The sequence below is a fragment of the Lathamus discolor genome, chromosome Z (genome assembly GCF_037157495.1).
Source record: "Lathamus discolor isolate bLatDis1 chromosome Z, bLatDis1.hap1, whole genome shotgun sequence".
In the NCBI taxonomy this organism is placed as follows: domain Eukaryota; kingdom Metazoa; phylum Chordata; class Aves; order Psittaciformes; family Psittacidae; genus Lathamus; species Lathamus discolor.
Genome location: NC_088909.1, coordinates 87,175,004 through 87,192,992, shown reverse-complemented (window position 1 = coordinate 87,192,992; position 17,989 = coordinate 87,175,004). Strand labels below are relative to the sequence as shown.

Below are 17,989 nucleotides of genomic sequence, written 5' to 3'. Positions count from 1 at the left end.
CAGGGATAGTATTGATTAATTACTTGAGTTTTCAGTAATTAAATTAATTGTTAAAGTGCCCTCTAATTTTCCCAAAAGTTACTATGATTTTAATATTTGATGGATTGTACTTGTCAATTACTCTTTTTTTTTTTCAAAGTTTAAATATTTAGAAACTGGAATGATGAAACTTTAGATACAACACTGTTTTACTGCTTTTTATGAAAATTGATCTAATTTTTAATGCTGTTGAGTATATTTTTCAAAGTCTGGTTGCCAAAATTAACTTAAATCTTGTACCATGATACTGCTGTGCAGTATTCAGCAGTGACTATGGTCTTATGTTTTAAAATGTACACACACACACACACACACACACACACGTATATTTAACTACTTATTTTCTGTGGAAATATTTTAATATTTTCTAAATTTTAAGGATCTGACAAACCCTAAAGCTCAATTTGCTTACTTCTGCTTTCTGTGGTCTTCTATTACCTTTACCTGTTCTTTGGATTAAGGGAAAAAAAATCATCAAATGAAATTCTGCCTTAACTTTCTTTTGTTTAGCTGAGGGGCATCATGACAGTGCTCTTACCCATGTTCTGTATACAATAATTGCTTTCCTGGGTGTTGCAGATCACAAGGTAAATAGCTTGTATTTTAGTAGGCTAATAGCTATCTAAGTTTTGTAGGTAACAGTTTCACCAACTCAGAGCTAATCCAAACCTAAATCAAAACCAAAACGTTCATCATCCCACCCCATGTTGGAACTGAACTAGCACTGTAATTTTTACATCCTGATTGACTCTGAGCAGCTTCAGTACCACAAGCCAAACTCTAGCGTAGTCTTGTTGATAAAGTGGCTGCGCTGAGGACTAAACCAGGGGAAAAAAATATATATGGAGCAGCTGAGAAAGTACTTACGTAAAAATAAATCAAATGTGAAGAGAGACTGGTTAACTGTGTGTAAAGCAACTGTGACCTAAGGGAGATGAGATGCTGTGTGTGTATCTTGTGATTCATTTATAGAACAATTTTGAAAGGAAATATCGTGAAGAAATGTGGTATGGTGCAATTAAAGGTAAGTGAATGAAAAGGTTAAGAGAAGCTTAGAGACTAAGGTGACATGGCACTTTTGGGGTTTATGTATGCTTCCAACACTTTTTTAATAATGGAAGATGGAAAGCCACATTTCATGTAATTTTTCTTTTTCCTCATGTGCTCTTCACACCAAATCACTGTTGTATACAGATTAATATGATTGAGAGTTTTAAACTTCAAGTCATACCAGGCTGTTGTGAATAGTATACATCCTATATCCTATAATAGTATATATCCTATGTACAGCTGAGGTATAACCACATACGCTGTGCTACTGTTTAACTAGAGTAACAATTACAGTAAATAGCCTGCCTTTGGTTTCTACTGATAAGTTAAGGAAAGCATATTAATCTTTTTTCAGTCACTTTGGAGGAGGTATTTGGCTCTTAAAAAATGCTGACAGGATCCCTCTGTGTTTCCAGGGAGGAGTACTGCTTCTGGTACTGGCATTGTGCTGTAAGGCTGGTTTTCACATGGCTTCCAGAAAACTGTCTGTAGATGTAGGTGGAGCCAAGCGTCTTCAAGCTTTGTCTCATCTTGTTTCCGTCCTTCTTTTGTCCCCTTGGGTCATTGTCCTCTCTCTGACAACAGAGGTAAGATAGCAAGCACAAAAATTGATCATTTTTTATAATGCTTCTTCTTGTGAAGTGCAGTTTAAATCTTTCCTTTAAAATAGCTTTAAAATTACCAAAGTTGCCATCTTTATTTTTGTAGTAAGCTCTGTTTGAAATTTTCCCTCTATTTTTTGATGTGTATCTGTGTGGAATCTTAATTTTATTTTTTTCTGTGATAACTTTATTTCATCTTTCTCGCTCAGATACTATATCCTGGATTCATATACTGTCATTGCACAAGTATTGATGACTGTATAAATATAGGGCTTTCTTATTCCTGAGGAGTAGTTGTAACTTAAATACGTTTGCTATGCCTGCATGCTTAGGGGAGAGCATACTTGCAAACATGGTGTTGCATGTAGCATTTCTTGTAAGGACATGGAAGTATTTAAAATAAGGTACCGTGGTGCGTACTAGTTATATGTGTCTCTCTATATTTGGAATTCTGGGTTTATATGATAAATTGAAAGTATTAAAGTATTTATGTTGTGATGGATTGCTGAAAACATTTGTAATGAAAGTGAACTATATTTAATGCTAGTTAATGTACATATAACCACATCTAATGACGAAAACCCTGTTTGAAATGTATTTTTTTGTTGCAGAGTAAAGTAGAGTCTTGGTCTTCTCTCATCATGCCTTTTGTAACAGTCATCTTTTTTGTTGTGATCCTGGATTTCTATGTGGAATCCATATGCTCTGTCAAGATGGAAGCTTCCACATGTGCTCGATATGGATCCTTTCTTACTTTCATTAGTGCACTGCTTTTTGGCAATTTTTGGACACATCCAATAACAGACCAGCTTCGAGCTATGAACAAGCCACCACACCATGAAAGCACAGAGCACGTTCTCTCTGGAGGGGTGGTAGTGAGTGCTGTCTTCTTCATTTTATGTACGTATTCCTACTTATATTTTAATAAATCTGTTTTTCATGTGACTGGGGAGCCAGTCAGAAAATGAATGTGTGCAGAATTCGTTTGGATGAAGAACTAATAGGCCTGTTCTGTTGAGGAAGTAATGATCTAATCTTACATAGCAGTGAAATCTAATGATAAACCTCAAGATGAAGTTGACAGTCACTTTGCTGCTTGCCTATTTCCTGTAAGCTTTGATTGCTGGTAAAACACGTTATAAAGTAGCTGTGAAGCTTAGAAACAGCAACAAAAACTTCAATACTTTCCTTGCAGCTGCCAATATCCTGTCCTCCCCCTCCAGGAAAGGGCAAAAGGGTACCCTTATTGGCTATTCCCCTGAAGGCACTCCTCTCTATAACTTCATGGGTGATGCATTACAGCAGAGCTCTCAGTCATTACCTCGGTTTATTAAGGAGTCACTGAAACAAATCCTTGAGGAGTATGACTCTAGGCAGATCTTCTATTTCTTGTGCCTAAACCTGGTAAGTGCATGGGGTTTTGTTTTCTGATTTTCAAACCGAATCACAGTAGTACATGCATTGTACAGTAAGAAGAGTTACTCTTTAATTCCCATTATTAATTGTCTATAAAGTGACCCTTGATAGAAGAGTTTCATCAGATGAAATGTTAAAACAGAATATTCTTACGATAATCTTTAAGTAAGTTGAAGGTCATTTTGATTTGTTGTCACACTGCGGGTCTGGTTCTCTGCGTAACTCTTACACCAGTAAGTAAATACTTGTATGGTGGTACATTTAAGATTGATGTTTCTCAGTGTTACCAGCAGATAAGCTGAAACTGATAGGGTCATCAATGATGGGGACAATAAAATAGTAAGTGTGGGATTAATAAGTGTCATTTTGGAGGAGGCTGGTTTTATTTCTAGGTTCTCTCTCAAGTAGGAAAAAATGATTCAGTAAGCAAAATTGATAGGACCTCATTTGCAAAGATCTCTCTTTCCCCCTTGGCAATTATCCAGGAAAACAGGGGGAAGTACTCATGATAACTTTAAGGAATTCCATTATGGAATATGAAAGATTGGAAAGTTTATAGGCATACCAGTTAATAATAGCAAACCATTTAGGGAAAATGTATGTATTAAAAATGTTTGCTTGTGTACCCTTCTCAAAACTAATTCCTAAGATTTAAGCAGTCAACTGTCAAGAAAATTGTTACAGAACAGATGTATAGACAGCACTGTGTTTGCACTAATAATAGATCAGATCAGAGTTGTTAACACTGTTTAATGACAAAATGCTTAAAATTTTGTGTGCACAATGTTAGTTTAAAATTCTAAATGAAAACTTAAATTTCCTCCTGCAGAGGGTTGTTTCCTTAGGTCTAAGGCTTTTGAGAGGGTAGGTTCAGAAATGTTTCTTCATAGACTTGGAATGTATCACTTATATTTTGTTGGAGGAAGAGAAAATGTTCTAGAAATACTTCGAACAATACCCTTCAAAACTGTGGAGTGTCCTATGAAAAGAGTTTCCTGCTAGCTACCAAGATATCAAACTACAAGTTTGATTTTTTCAGGGAAAAAAATAAAGCTTTTTTTTTTCCCCTTTTTATTTCAGGCTTTCACTTTTGTGGAGCTTTTTTACGGTGTATGGACCAATAGCCTTGGTCTTATTTCTGATGGATTTCACATGCTTTTTGATTGTTCTGCATTAGTGATGGGGCTTTTTGCAGCTCTGATGACAAGATGGAAAGCAACTCGTATATTTTCCTATGGGTATGTATATTAGGTTCTTAAGGACTCTCTGAAAATTATTCTACTTGCTCATTTTCAAAACACCCTGCTGTAATGTTTCAAATGTTTTAATGGTACATGTGTCAGTGTTTTGCTGTGTTTCTTCTGTTCCATTTGTGTTCATGCTGTTCATCCCTTACCTCTGTGAAAGTGTGTCTGAAATATCATCTTCATTTATCTCTACAAATAAAACTTCAGCACTGTTAATATTATTTAGGTATTGACTTGCTCCATGTATGTATGTATGCCAGACAAAAATACATGTTGAAAGTCAGCATTCATATGAGGATTTCGATTTTGCTGACATAATCAAAATCTGTATGGTTAAATTGCATAAGCAGTTTAGCAGTTTCAATTCCTGAATGGGCAGTTTTATATATTTTATATACTGCCCTGGGTTCAGCTGTAACAGTTATTTTTCTCCTTCCTAGTAGCTAGTGCAGTGCTGTATTTTCAGCTTTAGCCTGAGAACAATGCTGATAATGCACCAATGTTTTAGTTGTTGCTCAGGAGCGCTTAGTCCGATCAAGGACTTTTCAGCCTCATGCTTTGCCAGTGAGGAGGGGCATGAGAATCCAGGAGGGAGTACAGAGAGGACACCTGACCCTGTGGCTTTGAGGGAAAAAAATCAAAGCCATCTTAATGCTGTATTAAATGTATTGTACCTTTAAATACTATAATTTTGAAATTTGTTGAGTAACCATTCTTCACTCTCAAAAGTACATGTGTTTGCTTTCAGGTATGGACGTGTAGAAATTCTCTCTGGTTTTATTAATGGACTCTTTCTGATGGTAATTGCTTTCTTTGTCTTCATGGAATCAGTGGCCAGACTGGTAGATCCTCCAGACATAGATACAAATATGCTAACTGTAAGTTTCATCATCCAGATTGAATGTGTTTTGGCAGTTAGTGGTTCATTTATGTTCACCTTAATTTGGAAAGAAAAAGGCAGACTAAAATTGCATACTCGAGATCTAAAGTGTGCCTTGACTTTTTGACATATTCTAATTTTAAAATCCAAACTGCATCTAGTTTTAAAATACAGAACTACATAGGGGTGAATATAATTCAATTATGACAGCTAAATTGATTTTTTTTCCTAAGATGTTACAGCTCTAATCTTTTTAGATGGTGGTCTTTCTATAATGAAAGATACTAAAGAAATAATCTGTACAAGACTAAATTTGGTTCTGCTATTACAGATACCAATGCTAATTATTACAGAAAAGATTTTGTATTAGTCTCTGAGAAAGCTGAAAAATCAGACAGGATTCATAATGTTATGCTGAGTGTGTTAGTGTGGCATGAACAATCATGAAGCTGTGTGTAGTTAATTTAACTACACCTGTGTCTCCTTCACAGTCTCTTTTCGGGGGCTCCCCACTTAAATTTGCAAGCTTCCATGTGTTTCTTGCAAATGTAATGGCTTATTTTCTTCAATTTTTTTTTGATTGTGTCTGCAAATCCAAGCATTCATTTATCACATCTCCAGCTTCACTTGTTTTGTCTCCCCACACACACACAAGAACTTGTGCTCTCCTGCTGTCTTCAGTAACAAAGATTTTTATGTAGACACAATAAGAAACGTGCAATGCTAGAATCAAGGCCTGATTTTTCTTTCTTTTTAATCTTTAATGCTTGCTACTTTTTAACCACTGATTTTGTTTCTTGGGAATGGGAGAGGTTACCCCCTCCACAAAAGTACAGGCTTGCAAAGCCAACGAGAGGCCTAATGATACCCAAGCAGGACTTGCTTAACTCCTTTGTTAGCTGGTGTTACTCTTACACTTTGCTAGTTTTTCAAGGGAAGAGTAGAAAAATGGGCAGAGAGATAAAACATACAACTTAACCAGTAAAGCAATAATTGGTTTACTCTTCAGCTAAGTACAATTTCAGATGGGTGTGCGTGTCCTAGATACACTATACAATTTTTTTTTCTTTTTTGCAGTGAAAGCAAAGCAAAGCTTGTGTTCAAACCACTTTATCTCTTCTTGAAAATAAATAAAATCAATCACCCTTTCTTAAAACTAAATTTGCTGTCTTGCCCTGATTTGTGGGTACTAGGTTTTGCATTCTGGTGGTGGTTATTGGGCAGGTTTTTTGAGAGGGTTAGGAAGAGCTGGATCTTTCTGAGAGGGGAAGAAGACTCCTTTGAAACTAGCTTGTATACTGCATGGAATATGATGAGGAATCCATATTAGAATAATCCTTCTGCTTATGTTAATGCTTTCACAGTTTTCCTTAATTAGGTGCAGTGACTCTTGATTACCATGTTCTGGAAAGCAAACTTGAATACCTGGGAAGAGGCAGTGAAGTTAATAACTTTCCTCCCTCTCACAGCCAGTCTCCGTTGGAGGGCTGATCGTAAACCTTGTTGGTATCTGTGCCTTTAGCCACGCGCACTCCCATGGGGCTTCTCGGGGAGGCTGTCACTCACACGATCACAGCCATTCTCACCATGGGCACAGCCACAGCCATGGGCACGGCCATTCACACAGTGACCATGGGCATGGCCATGGACATTCCCACGGGTCTTCTGGAGGAGGCATGAACACTAACATGAGAGGCAAGTACAGACTGTTGAACTGTAAATGGTATATGTGATTTCCAGCAGACTTTTGAAGATTTTCAGAATGAGACCCATTGCTATGCATCATTCCTGAAATCTCTCTCCAGAAGTGATCTGACAGCCATTTAGTGTAGTATATATGAATTTCTCAAACTGTTGATTCATTAATGAGTTTAAGCTGAAGGAACATAGCTTGAAATGTTTCTTTGCTTGAAGTCCTTGTTCCTAAGTTCTATTTGAAAAATAAAGTACAAGGTCTCTATCTATAAAGATATTACCATGCTTCTAGGTAGCATGTGACCTCTGGCTGTAAAAACACTGGGATAAGGGATAAGAAGTAAAAGAACAAATGTATACCAGCAATCTAGAATATGCTTCTGTCTGTGACTCGGAAGATAAGGTGGTAAATATGAAACTGGTTTTTTTCAACTCTAAAATCAGAAGCTAACCAAGAAGGGTAATATATATAAAACTACAGCAGAGCTCCTTCTTGGAATTTTTGCCCTAGCAGTTAGAAAGTAGTTATTTACCAAATTCCTGGCTTATAAAAGCAAGAAAGGAATGATTTTTTTGTGTAAGCTTGTCAGAGCATAAGTATTTTAGTGAATAGTCTCACATTCCATTGTTTTTTTTACATCCGAATTCAAATTGGCTATTCTGTTGTCTGGCTTTTTTGTGAAGTCTGCCCATAGTCTTAGCCATTTCATTATTCTTTAAAATCCTGATGCTTAACTAGCACTGACCTTACAGATGGTTAGAGGTAACTTTCCTATGCCCATTGAGTGTCACCCACCATTAAAGCAGTATACTGTATAAAGTTCCTAGCAGTAACAGACAGACAATCTTCTTACAGAGTTGGAGCAGAATTGGCATACAAAACACAAATGATACATTAATATCTGACCACATTAGCAAGCCAGTGTATTTACAGTGATATTTTTATCTTCTTCTGAGAATTAGTGAGTCCTTCTGTATAGAGTTACATGATTATGCTATGTAGTGTAAATCACACTAATAATTTCAGTACTATTCACATTCAGTTTAATCTGCAAATGCCTGCTTAGATCATTGCACTGTCGAGTAAAAATGGGTGGGGTTGGTTTTTTTTCTAATTGAAATACTGATTTCTAGTTGAATATTGTTGATTTCCAATTAAATATTATGAATGTTGTTGATTTCTAATTAAATATAGAAAAGATAAATGCTTTGGGGTGGTTTTGCACCAGGTTGGGAAGATAGTTGCCTCTGATAGTTGCCTCTAATAGTTCCTTGAGGGGTGTTTATTATCTTTATTAATCCATACTGTGTTTCCTTTATTGAGCATATAGGTACCTTTTAAACAGAACTGTTCAACTTAATCAGTTTATTTTGTTTTCAGGTGTGTTTCTGCATGTGTTAGCAGATACTCTTGGCAGTATTGGTGTTATCGTATCCACGATATTTATTCAGCAATTTGGATGGCTCATAGCTGATCCACTCTGCTCTCTTTTTATTGCTACATTGATTTTTCTTAGTGTTATCCCTCTATTGAAAGATGCCTGTCAAGTGCTTTTGTTGAGGATACCTCCAGATCAGGAGAAGGATCTGCATGCTGCTTTAGAAAAGGTCAGAACTACAGTTCTAAATGTTTTCAGATGCAAATACTTGGTAAACTTGAGCAGTTCAGTATGACAGCCTTTGTTGTTTTAGACAACTTCGTGTCTCAAGTTGTTTTAAGTCTATTCTACAGAGATATGACAGGATTGGGAGTTCTACTGATAAAAGTTATTTTGCAACTAAAAGAACTTGAACTAGTTTTTTGCTTTTATGTGTAGTACAGTGATTTCAGATAAGTACGGTAACAGCGTGGGAAAGGTGCTTAGTACTGAGAAAGAAACATAGCAATTCGCAAAAGCCTGCAGTCTTTTTAAACTTGATGTGTACAGTTCAGGCTACAGAATTGTATCTTGAGCCTGTAATTGCCTCTTAATTAGTAGAGGCGGACATGTGTACTTGTCTGCATGAGAACACTTCCAGGAGGATCTGCTCCATGGTCTTGCAGGGCAAGAAAGAATAAATGGAAATTGTCTGTGAGAGGCCTGTGTAGTGAAAGAAAACTGAGATGCGGAGTGGGCTTTCACTTTATGATGAGGGAAAACAGCAATTCTGGGAGACTGAGGAAAAGTAAAATACTTACTGAAAACAATCAAAGGGCAGGTCATTAAAATATAATAGGAAAAGCATTTAGAAAAATACATCACAGGAAAGCAGTATGATTGCTGTAGGTTGACCCCAGCCAGCAGTCAGGCATCCATACACACAGTCGCTTGCTTGCTCCCCACTTTACCACCACTGCTGCCAGTGGAATGGGAGAAAACAAGAAGAGTCAAAGCAAGAAAAATTGGGGAGCAATTTAAACTCAGTTTAATAGGTGAAGGGGGGGGGGGGGAGCAATTTAAACTCAGTTTAATAGGTGAGGGGTGGGGGGGGAGGTGGGTAAAGCAGTGCACCAAGTTGCAGAGCAGACGGTACCCAGGCAGTCTATAAACAACAGCCACCATGGAAGCCCCAGCACCCCCTTCTTCCTCTAGCCCAGTCTTTATTGCTGAGCACAGTGTTGCATGGCATGCAATATCCCTCTGCCCAGCTTGGGTCAGCCATGCCAGCTCTGTCCTCTCCCCAGTTCTTACCCACCCCCAGCCTCCTTGCTGAAAAGCAAGAAAGCTCTGACAGCACTCAGCACTGCTCAGCTATAGACAAACACTGGTCTGCTACCAGAACACAGATTCAAAGCACAGCACCTTACTGGCTGTTGTGAAAAAAAGTTCAATGCATCCCAGACAGACCAAGTACAAAAATAAGTTTTTAAAAAGTGACAGATTATGGGAAAATATTGTATCTCTGACTTAAGTCCAGCTATAATAACTAAATAGCTGCTTATCCTGGATAGTGAGGTAACAAATGCCCTAGAAATAGGTAAATACCCAGCCAGTTTTCTCTTTAGTCTGTCCATTGATGTGGCTGGGATCTGTACACTAAATGTAGGTTTATTTGTTGGGTTTTTTTCTCATCCTGTTTAATAATGCACTTTTCTGGGGTTTTCATTTAATTTTACTTTTAGCTTCTAGTCTTTGACAGTAGTAGCAAGGTGACTTTTCAGTTCTACATATTTCTGAATATATCTTAGCTGGAAAGCTGCTTTGCTGTCCAGCTTTATTTCCCTGTGAAGTATTTGTCACCAATATCCATGTACATACACAAGTTTAAAATGTGCTCTTAAATTAAATGCTGCTAATGTAATTTCTTTGCAGATTCAAAAAATAGAGGGAGTCATATCATACAGAGATCCTCATTTTTGGTGTCACTCTGCAAGTGTTGTGGCAGGTACAATACATGTGCAAGTGATATCAGATGTGATGGAACAGAGAATTGTACAGCAGGTGAGTGCAAGGTTTTTAGACCCTGATGTTTTAATTTCAGTTGTAAACTGAAGTTTGAAGCTGCTGCTTGTGATTATTTTTGCAGCTATTAGTTAATGTCTCAGAGCTGGTCTCTAGTGCTGTACTCCCCTTGCCTGCTAGTTTGGAATTGCATGAAGAGCTATTTGAAAAGGTGGTTTGCTTTTTTTTCTTTTCCTCACTGTTGAAAGTGGTACTACATCTGCTCTGAGAAAAGTAGGTGAGGTGGATTTCATGCTGCAAAACAGGCAGTAAGCAGTAGGGATAGCTGAATCCTAGTCATGGGTTTATAACTAGCTTACTAGTATCTGTCTGCGTTGGGTTTCTCTTTTCCTTAAAAGGATACTTACTTCCAATACAAGACCCTGAGAACTACCCAATATGCAGAAGCTGCAGAGCCATACCCTCTGGAGCTAGTCTTCTCTTCCCAGAAAACTGAGTTCTTTATGATGATGTTTTTTTAATCTACAGTACTTCAGAGCCACAGTGCTGCGAGTTACTGTGAGATGCATATAAAGTGTAATACTAATGTTAACAATACTGTTTTCTGTTCAGGTTACAGCGATTCTGAAAGATGCTGGTGTAAACAACCTAACTGTCCAAGTGGAGAAGGAAGCTTATTTTCAGCACATGTCTGGACTCAGTACAGGGTTTCAGGATGTCCTTGCAATGACTCAGCAACTAGAATCCATGAAATACTTCAAAGATGGTACTTATATCATGTGATACAAAGTTGTGTTTGCCAAAGGAGGTGTAAATGGGGAAGCCATAGGATTCTGTATTCGTATTTCTGCCAGGGGATCTTGTACATACATGTACAGGAACAAATGTACTATATATTGGAGATTTTTAAGCATACTGTCTTTACTAAAATTGCATCAAGATGCTTTTATAAAGGAAATTAGATGGACTTGAATATTTGCTGTATATGTGAAAATTAATGCAGATCTTAAATACTGTACTTTGTGTTTATTAAACAGAAGTCTTGCAACTTGTGGATGAGCAGGGATATATTCCATACTTTGTCTTAAGTATGGAACATCATTATCGTTTCATATTAGTAGTGGAAAGTGGAAGTAATTTATATTAGAATGCAGACGTAGCTTGAAGACTCTGGGTGAAAAACAGCATGTTTTTTATGGAGAGTAAAAAACAACGTGAAGTCATGTTTTGCAGTCTTTGTTACATAATATAAATACACAGTTTTTATCTTGCATTTTGGCAAACAGATGTGATTTCCAGACTTAGTTTTAGTGAGCAAATAGATGTTACCATTGAAAACTTATAGCAAATTATGTTTTTTAAGGAGAGAAATCCACAGGGTAACAGTGAGAAATTGGGAGGCAGAAAGTTGCAGACACTTTTCTGTTTCCTGAAAAGACTCAGAATCAAAAAAAAACCCTGTAAAACAATTTTTTTGTACTTTTTCTGCGAAAAACTGCAAATGCAACAGCTCAAAGCTTAAAGTAATTAATCAGTGACCATCCTAGCACTCACCTGAACTTCACCTCTTCAACATACATTACTGTGTTGTTGACTTTTTTATAATACCATAGCAGAGCTGCAGGTGTCCTGTAGCCAGGTGTACCTTTGAGTATTACCAAAGGAAGCAGTTCAGGTTTGGAATGGTGAACTGTGACAGTAGTCTGGGGCTTGACAAGTTGCAGAAACAAACTGTAAATTCAGACTTCTTGCCTCAAAAGAGTGTGTTTAAGAAAAAATAAGTGTGTGTTGGGGTCTTCATACTGTGAAGGAAACAAATCTCTGTCTTTAGTGAAAACCTGTCAACAGGGTGGTAGCGTGTCTTCAGAGGTAGTTCCCCTTACATCTGTTTACAGTCTTCCTGTGCCCCCTTCTTGTCTGAAGCCCTTAAATATTTCCTATGGAATTCACCAAGTCAGTTCAGTGGTTAGTGAGAATGAGTACATCTTTCACCCATGTGTCACAGCAGCCTTACTTTGTCATACTGTTTTCTTGTTCTGGTATGAGTTTGTATTACTGATATACTGATCAGCACCTGAGTATCGTTATAAAGGCCAGACTTCATGTTAGTGGAATTTAAGGATAGACTGATGTAGGAATTACATGATCAGACCCACCAGCAGCGCAGTTCGCAATGTCCTTGAGCAATTCGGCTGCTCTTGTTTACACAGACAGTGTAGTTTCTTCCGTGACTCTTACACAAACAAGTTTACAATCCATTCTTTTCCTCCGGTGCTGTGTTAAACACTGTCTGCACTACAGGACTGACTTGAAAAACTGTTCAGAACATTTCTGGAAGTTGCATTGCTTTTGCATGTAGTGATGAACATTGACTGCACAGATCACAGTCCCTCATTTCTCAGGGTTGTGCTGCAGAACCAGCAGAGTGCCCAAAACTCTGTTTTCTTCCACTTACTGCCTTTGGCAGTGGTTTTGTCACATCACCTCCTCCAGAAGGCCCAGGTCACTTGAATAACAGTGCTGCAATTACACTCAGCCTGTAAGCAGGGTGATCCCTTTGCTTTGAAAACCATTCTCGAACAAAAAGCTTCAGTTACTATTTACATGTGCCACTGGTGTTTGCCATGGCTGGACTGGAGCTGGCAGCATTTCAACAAACCCAGCAGTAGCTTTGTGGGGATAGGTAGGTGGTTTCTTCCTACCTTTTTCAAATTCTTCCTTTTTCAAATGTAACATCACTGAAAGCCTTAATGCTTGACACAACTTCTCTGACCAAATGCTGATTGCACACTTCAGCTGCTAGCAACAGGACCACAAACGAAGGTGGCTGGGACCTCACTGGATGATTACAACAGTGAAGATCAGCTCATGCCTGGATGCTTCAGAGGCAAGCAAAAACCTGCATCTTCACTTGCACTTGGTAGCTCTTCCCATGTGACCCCAGCACATGCACAGTGGTTTTTCTGCTATCCTGACAGAAAGACAACCGCAACAAACACTGTCTATCTTAAATTTGTTTTAAAAGAGCCCATATCTGGCAGTAACCTCCAAAAAAGGGCTTAGGCTTTCCCCTGTGAGATGTATTGGAGCTGTGCTGTAAGGGCAGGTTTTTCAAATCACCGGTATGGGCCAGCTGATGTACATGGTTAATAAATGCTGTGGTGGGGGAGCATTCCAGGTAGTCACTTGTTTGTGTGCAGACAGTGGCAACAGAACACTTTCAAAGATAAAGATTTACAACAAGCTGGCAGTAGGTGATCTATGTACATGTAATGAGGAAAGAATAAATGGAGTTTTCAGTACCGGTGTATGCAGTGCACCTTGGCTCGTCTGGTTAAAACGTGGGGTGGGACGTGCACAGCACCGCAACGAGCCGCGGGCAGGAATGCCACGCTCTGGCTCGGGTGCGGGACACCGTGACACGGTTCCGAGCCGCTTCCAGGCGCCCATCGCGGCTCCCCGGGCCGGAGGGGGCCCAACCGCGGCACAAGGACGCCCCCACCTGCCCAGGCGTTGACGCGCTGGACACCGGTGTCCGGCGCCGGTCGCCTCAAGAACGCCCTGAGGCGGGATCGCCGGCAGCCAATAGGAGGCAGAGGCCGGCCAATGAGCGGCGGCGGCGGACGGGCTCTATAAAAAGGCAGCGGCGGCGGGGGTCCCCAATTGACTCCGCGCTCCGAGCTCCGCTGGGAGATCCGAGCTCTGCTTCGTGCTCCGAGTTACGGTTCCGCGCCCTGCTCTCCGCTTCGCGTCACCGCCCTACCATGTCGCAGACGGTTTCTCAGGTGAGGACGGGCGCGCCCGGCGGTACGCGGTGGGGCGGCTGCTGCCTGCTCGCTCTCATGCGAGGGTGGCGGTCCTCCGCGCCTTGCCGCCGCCCTCCCCTCCCTGCGCCCCGAAGCTCCGCGGGTTCGCGGGCGGGTGCGGCATAGCGGGGCAGCTCTCCTGAGCTCCCCCGCGCGCCCTGGTTCCCTGCGAGCGGGGGGGGGGGGGGGGGGGGTTTGGGGCGCACGCTTCTCCTTGGGCGCTCCCTCGGCCCTCCCGGGCTCCCCTTCAGCTCCCAGTCGCACTGGTCCCCGGGGTCACCTCTGTAGCCCTCCTGCTTCGTGGGTGTGAGCTCGTGTACCGCCGCAGCCCTCCCGCGGCTCCTCTCCGGACACGCCGGTTTCGGGGGGGGGGGGGCAAGCGGACCGCGCGGCGCGGACAGCGTTCCCCCGATCCCTCTCCCCCGAACGCCGGTTTCGGGGGGGGGGCAGGCGGACCGCGCGGCGCGGACAGCGTTCCCCCGATCCCTCTCCCCCGACTCTCCGGCTTCGGGGGTGCAGCCGTGCAGTCCCTCTTCCCTCTTCCCCCGTTTCCGCCGGAGGCGCGCTGCTCGGTGCCGCTGACCGCCCGACCCCCTCTCTTCCCGCAGCCCCCTAAGCAGCCAGGCAGAGGCAGAAGGCTGCCAGTCCTCAGGAGACCCGCGGCGGCCGGCAACAGTATGAGGCCGAGTTCCCGCACGGTGCTGGTGGACATCGGCAACCGCGTCACCGAGCCAAAGGCACAGGGTGCCACCAGAAATGCGGCGGTGGGTGGAGGCGGCGAGCGGGAGCCGGGCGGCAGACCCGTGCACTCGAGCCCCAAGGCGAACCAACCTGCCAGGAGGAAGGGGAGAGCCTCTCTCCCGAAGGGGGTGCCTCCGCCAGCCCCGGAGACGAAGCAGAGAACCGCTCCCACGGAGGGGGTACCGTCACCAGCCCCGGAGCCAAAGCCAGAACCCCAGCCGCAACAGGTACGACCCGGGGCCGTGCGCCCTCTGCCGCGCCTGGGTATACCTGGGTGGTGCCGTGCTGAGCTGAGGCTCTCAGTCGTGCCCTCTCGTAGAGGTCGTGAGCAGCTCAGCCCGCAGGAGCCTTCCTTCGCTTGGCGCGCACTGGGCTGAGGGGGAAGTCCTGCCCGGGCTGATCACGAATTTTCTTGCAGCTGGAGCCTCATTCCCAAGTCCCCATGGAAACACCTGCATGTGCACCATCAGATGATGCGGCGTGTCAAACTTATTTTCATGACTTGCTTCATGTGGAAGATGTAGTTGCTGAAGATGATAATTGCCCAGAGTACTTCTATGACTATGCAAAGGACATCTACCAGTATCTGAGAGAGCTTGAGGTTAGTAGGAGTAGGTCAGAGCTCAGGGGACATCTCCTGACACACTGAACCTGTCGTAGGTGTGGTTTGGAGCTGGTATTCACTTTCACCTGTGAATTTTCCTGAGGCACTAGTAAGGGATCCCCCAACTTAAAATGCAAGATTAAACTGAGCAGATTACATAAACAGATACTGGTTGTTAGATGAATCATCTAGTAGTACTAATACCATGTTCTTTCTAGCCCATCTCTAGTAAACAAGGAAACCTTGTGCCCTGTGGCCTATACCTGTAGGTTGTGCCTATACTGAGCTCTGATAAGCCATAAGATGCCACAAAGGCTAGACATTGCAATGCTATAGCTAAGTGATGGGATTTATTAACCCTATTCCTTCCACACAGGAAGATCTACCTGTCAGACCCAAATACCTGACTGGCCAAGAAATCAATGGGAAAATGCGTGCCATACTAATAGACTGGCTTGTGCAAGTACAGATGAAGTTCAATCTCCTGCAGGACACCTTGTACATGTCAGTTGCCATCATAGATGCTTTCCTGCAGGTGAGTGTCTCTGCCATGTGTCAGGAAATTCCTTCCTCCCTAAGCAAAAGCACAGACAGCACTGATCTGTAATACCATCATAGACTTGTAACCCTTAACAAAATACAGCTGACCAACAAAGGGCCTTTGATGCTTAATTGTATGCACCACATAACCCCCTCAGCTATGAAGAGGGATTTGATGTATCAAAACTGCTTACTCTTCTACCCAATTTGATCTCAAAGCCTTCCAATACCCTTGCAGATGACTGCAAGAGATGATGTACAGTTACTCTGGGCAAGTATGAACATCCCACCATTGAACAAATCTTACACAGGCTACATTGAAAAGCTGTGTTCTGAGCTCAGGCTTGTGATTCATATCTCCACTGCTTCTTCCTACAGGACAATGCTGTTTCTAAGAAGATGCTGCAGCTGGTTGGTGTCACAGCTATGTTCATTGCCAGCAAACATGAAGAGCTGCGTCCCTTGTGTGCTGCAGACCTTGCCTATGTAACCGATGGCGCTTACACAACCAACCAAATCATCCAGATGGAGGCTCAGATCCTGCAAGCCCTGAACTTTCGTCTGAGTCGTCCCCTAGCTTCACAGTTCCTAAATACGGATTTACACATTGCAAAGGTAGAGCTGAGAACACATGTTGATATAAGCAGCATCTGGAAAATGCCATTCTCAACTGTGCTAGGTTGTTTAAAAGGCTCAGAACTTGAGTACTCCAAAAGTTTAGCAGCTAAGCCTGGTTAAGGCCTGTCTCCCATGTAGAAACAGGTCTTGCTTGCTTTCAGTCACATGAGCCTAACCCACCCAAAATCAGAGTTAAAAAATCTGCCTGGTACTGCAGGTAACCACTATTGAAAGGAGTGGTCTTAGACTGAGCAGCCTAATACAGCTCAGAACTGCTCTGCTATTAAGCCACTTGAGACTCAGACCTCTAGCTCTCAAAACGCTTGCTAAGGAAGTATTTCTTCCCGCTTGATTAAACAAAGGTTTGACAGGATGCTCTTGCCTCGGAGATAGCCAATACTCAACTCTCTTTCTGTAGGTAAACACAAGACAGAGTCTTCTGGCCAAATACCTGTTGGAGTTGTGCATTGTGGACTATGATATGGTTCATTTCCCTCCATCCAAGACTGCAGCGGCTGCTTCCTGTTTGTCTCTGAAACTTCTCAAGGGATGCGAGTGGGTAAGTTATGCTTGTCAGACCACCTAGTTTGGGACCTGCTGTGCCTCTGCACCAGCTTAAAAAGCCAAGTACCCACCTTCTGCTTCCTTATGGTATTTTGGCATTTGCTTGTCTCAGTGGCTTATTAAAAAGGGGTAGTAATTGTTAACCATTCTCTGGCAGGCAGGAGACCACAACTGCCCAAGAGAAGATAAATAAACCAGTGTACTTGGGTTGTTCTGGTAAGGTTGTCTAATGATTTCCCTTCCTTTCAGACACAAACTCTACAATGCCACACATCTTACACCGAGAGTGACCTCCTTCCAGTTATGCAGCACATAGCAAAGAATGTAGTTCTTGTGAACAAAGCTACCACCAAGGAGAAGGTAAGAATCTCATGGTGCAGGTGGGAAGTATGTGTGGGGAATATCTGGTGTTCTGAGGCTGGCTTAGCTGTGCTACTGCTGTCAGGCTTCAGCTGAAGCTCTTGCCAAAGTGGTGTGAGCCAGCCGTGAACTGGGTGTGCGTGCCAGGATGGGTTTGGTTTGACCATCAAGGGCTTGGGAAAGCTGGAATACTGTAAGTTTATGAACAGGGTAAACTGAATCAAACTTACCTCTGCAGGCAATCAAGAAAAAATATGCTGGCATTAAAAACGCCAAGATAAGCACCATCGAACAGCTGAACTCGCCTGTCATCTTGCATCTAGCCCGGTCTGTGAATAAAAAGCTTTAACTCGTGCAAAGTCAGTGCCACCATTGTTTTTATGAACCCTTGTTATGTATTGTTTTTATCCTTTGGGAAGTTTAATAAAGCATTTCATTTCCTTC

At 42.0% G+C, this 17,989-nt stretch overlaps 2 protein-coding genes across 2 annotated transcripts in view; both read left to right on the top strand.

The window, feature by feature from the left end:
* SLC30A5 (solute carrier family 30 member 5) overlaps positions 1-13,614 on the top strand; it is a 25,976-nt gene extending 12,362 nt beyond the window's left edge. Inside the window, exons 7-16 of the mRNA XM_065662171.1 lie at positions 550-626; positions 1,506-1,676; positions 2,303-2,591; positions 2,887-3,095; positions 4,188-4,345; positions 5,103-5,232; positions 6,704-6,929; positions 8,311-8,537; positions 10,223-10,351; positions 10,925-13,614. Of these exons, the coding sequence (XP_065518243.1) occupies positions 550-626; positions 1,506-1,676; positions 2,303-2,591; positions 2,887-3,095; positions 4,188-4,345; positions 5,103-5,232; positions 6,704-6,929; positions 8,311-8,537; positions 10,223-10,351; positions 10,925-11,095 (1,787 nt within the window). The 3' untranslated portion in view covers positions 11,096-13,614. The remainder of the gene's footprint in view (positions 1-549; positions 627-1,505; positions 1,677-2,302; positions 2,592-2,886; positions 3,096-4,187; positions 4,346-5,102; positions 5,233-6,703; positions 6,930-8,310; positions 8,538-10,222; positions 10,352-10,924) is intronic.
* CCNB1 (cyclin B1) lies at positions 13,437-17,989 on the top strand. Its single transcript, XM_065663870.1, has 9 exons — positions 13,437-13,450; positions 13,674-14,097; positions 14,727-15,086; positions 15,278-15,460; positions 15,840-15,998; positions 16,382-16,618; positions 17,040-17,180; positions 17,435-17,545; positions 17,784-17,989. The coding sequence occupies exons 1-9, from the start codon at positions 13,437-13,439 to the stop codon at positions 17,892-17,894; spliced, it is 1,740 nt and encodes a 579-aa protein (XP_065519942.1). The 3' UTR covers positions 17,895-17,989.

Excerpts from the sequence above, each read along its gene's own strand:
- CCNB1 (XM_065663870.1), top strand. Across the intron at positions 15,999-16,381 it reads TCATAGATGCTTTCCTGCAG|GACAATGCTGTTTCTAAGAA; the intron begins GTGAGTGTCTCT and ends TTCTTCCTACAG. Across the intron at positions 17,181-17,434 it reads TTCTCAAGGGATGCGAGTGG|ACACAAACTCTACAATGCCA; the intron begins GTAAGTTATGCT and ends CCTTCCTTTCAG.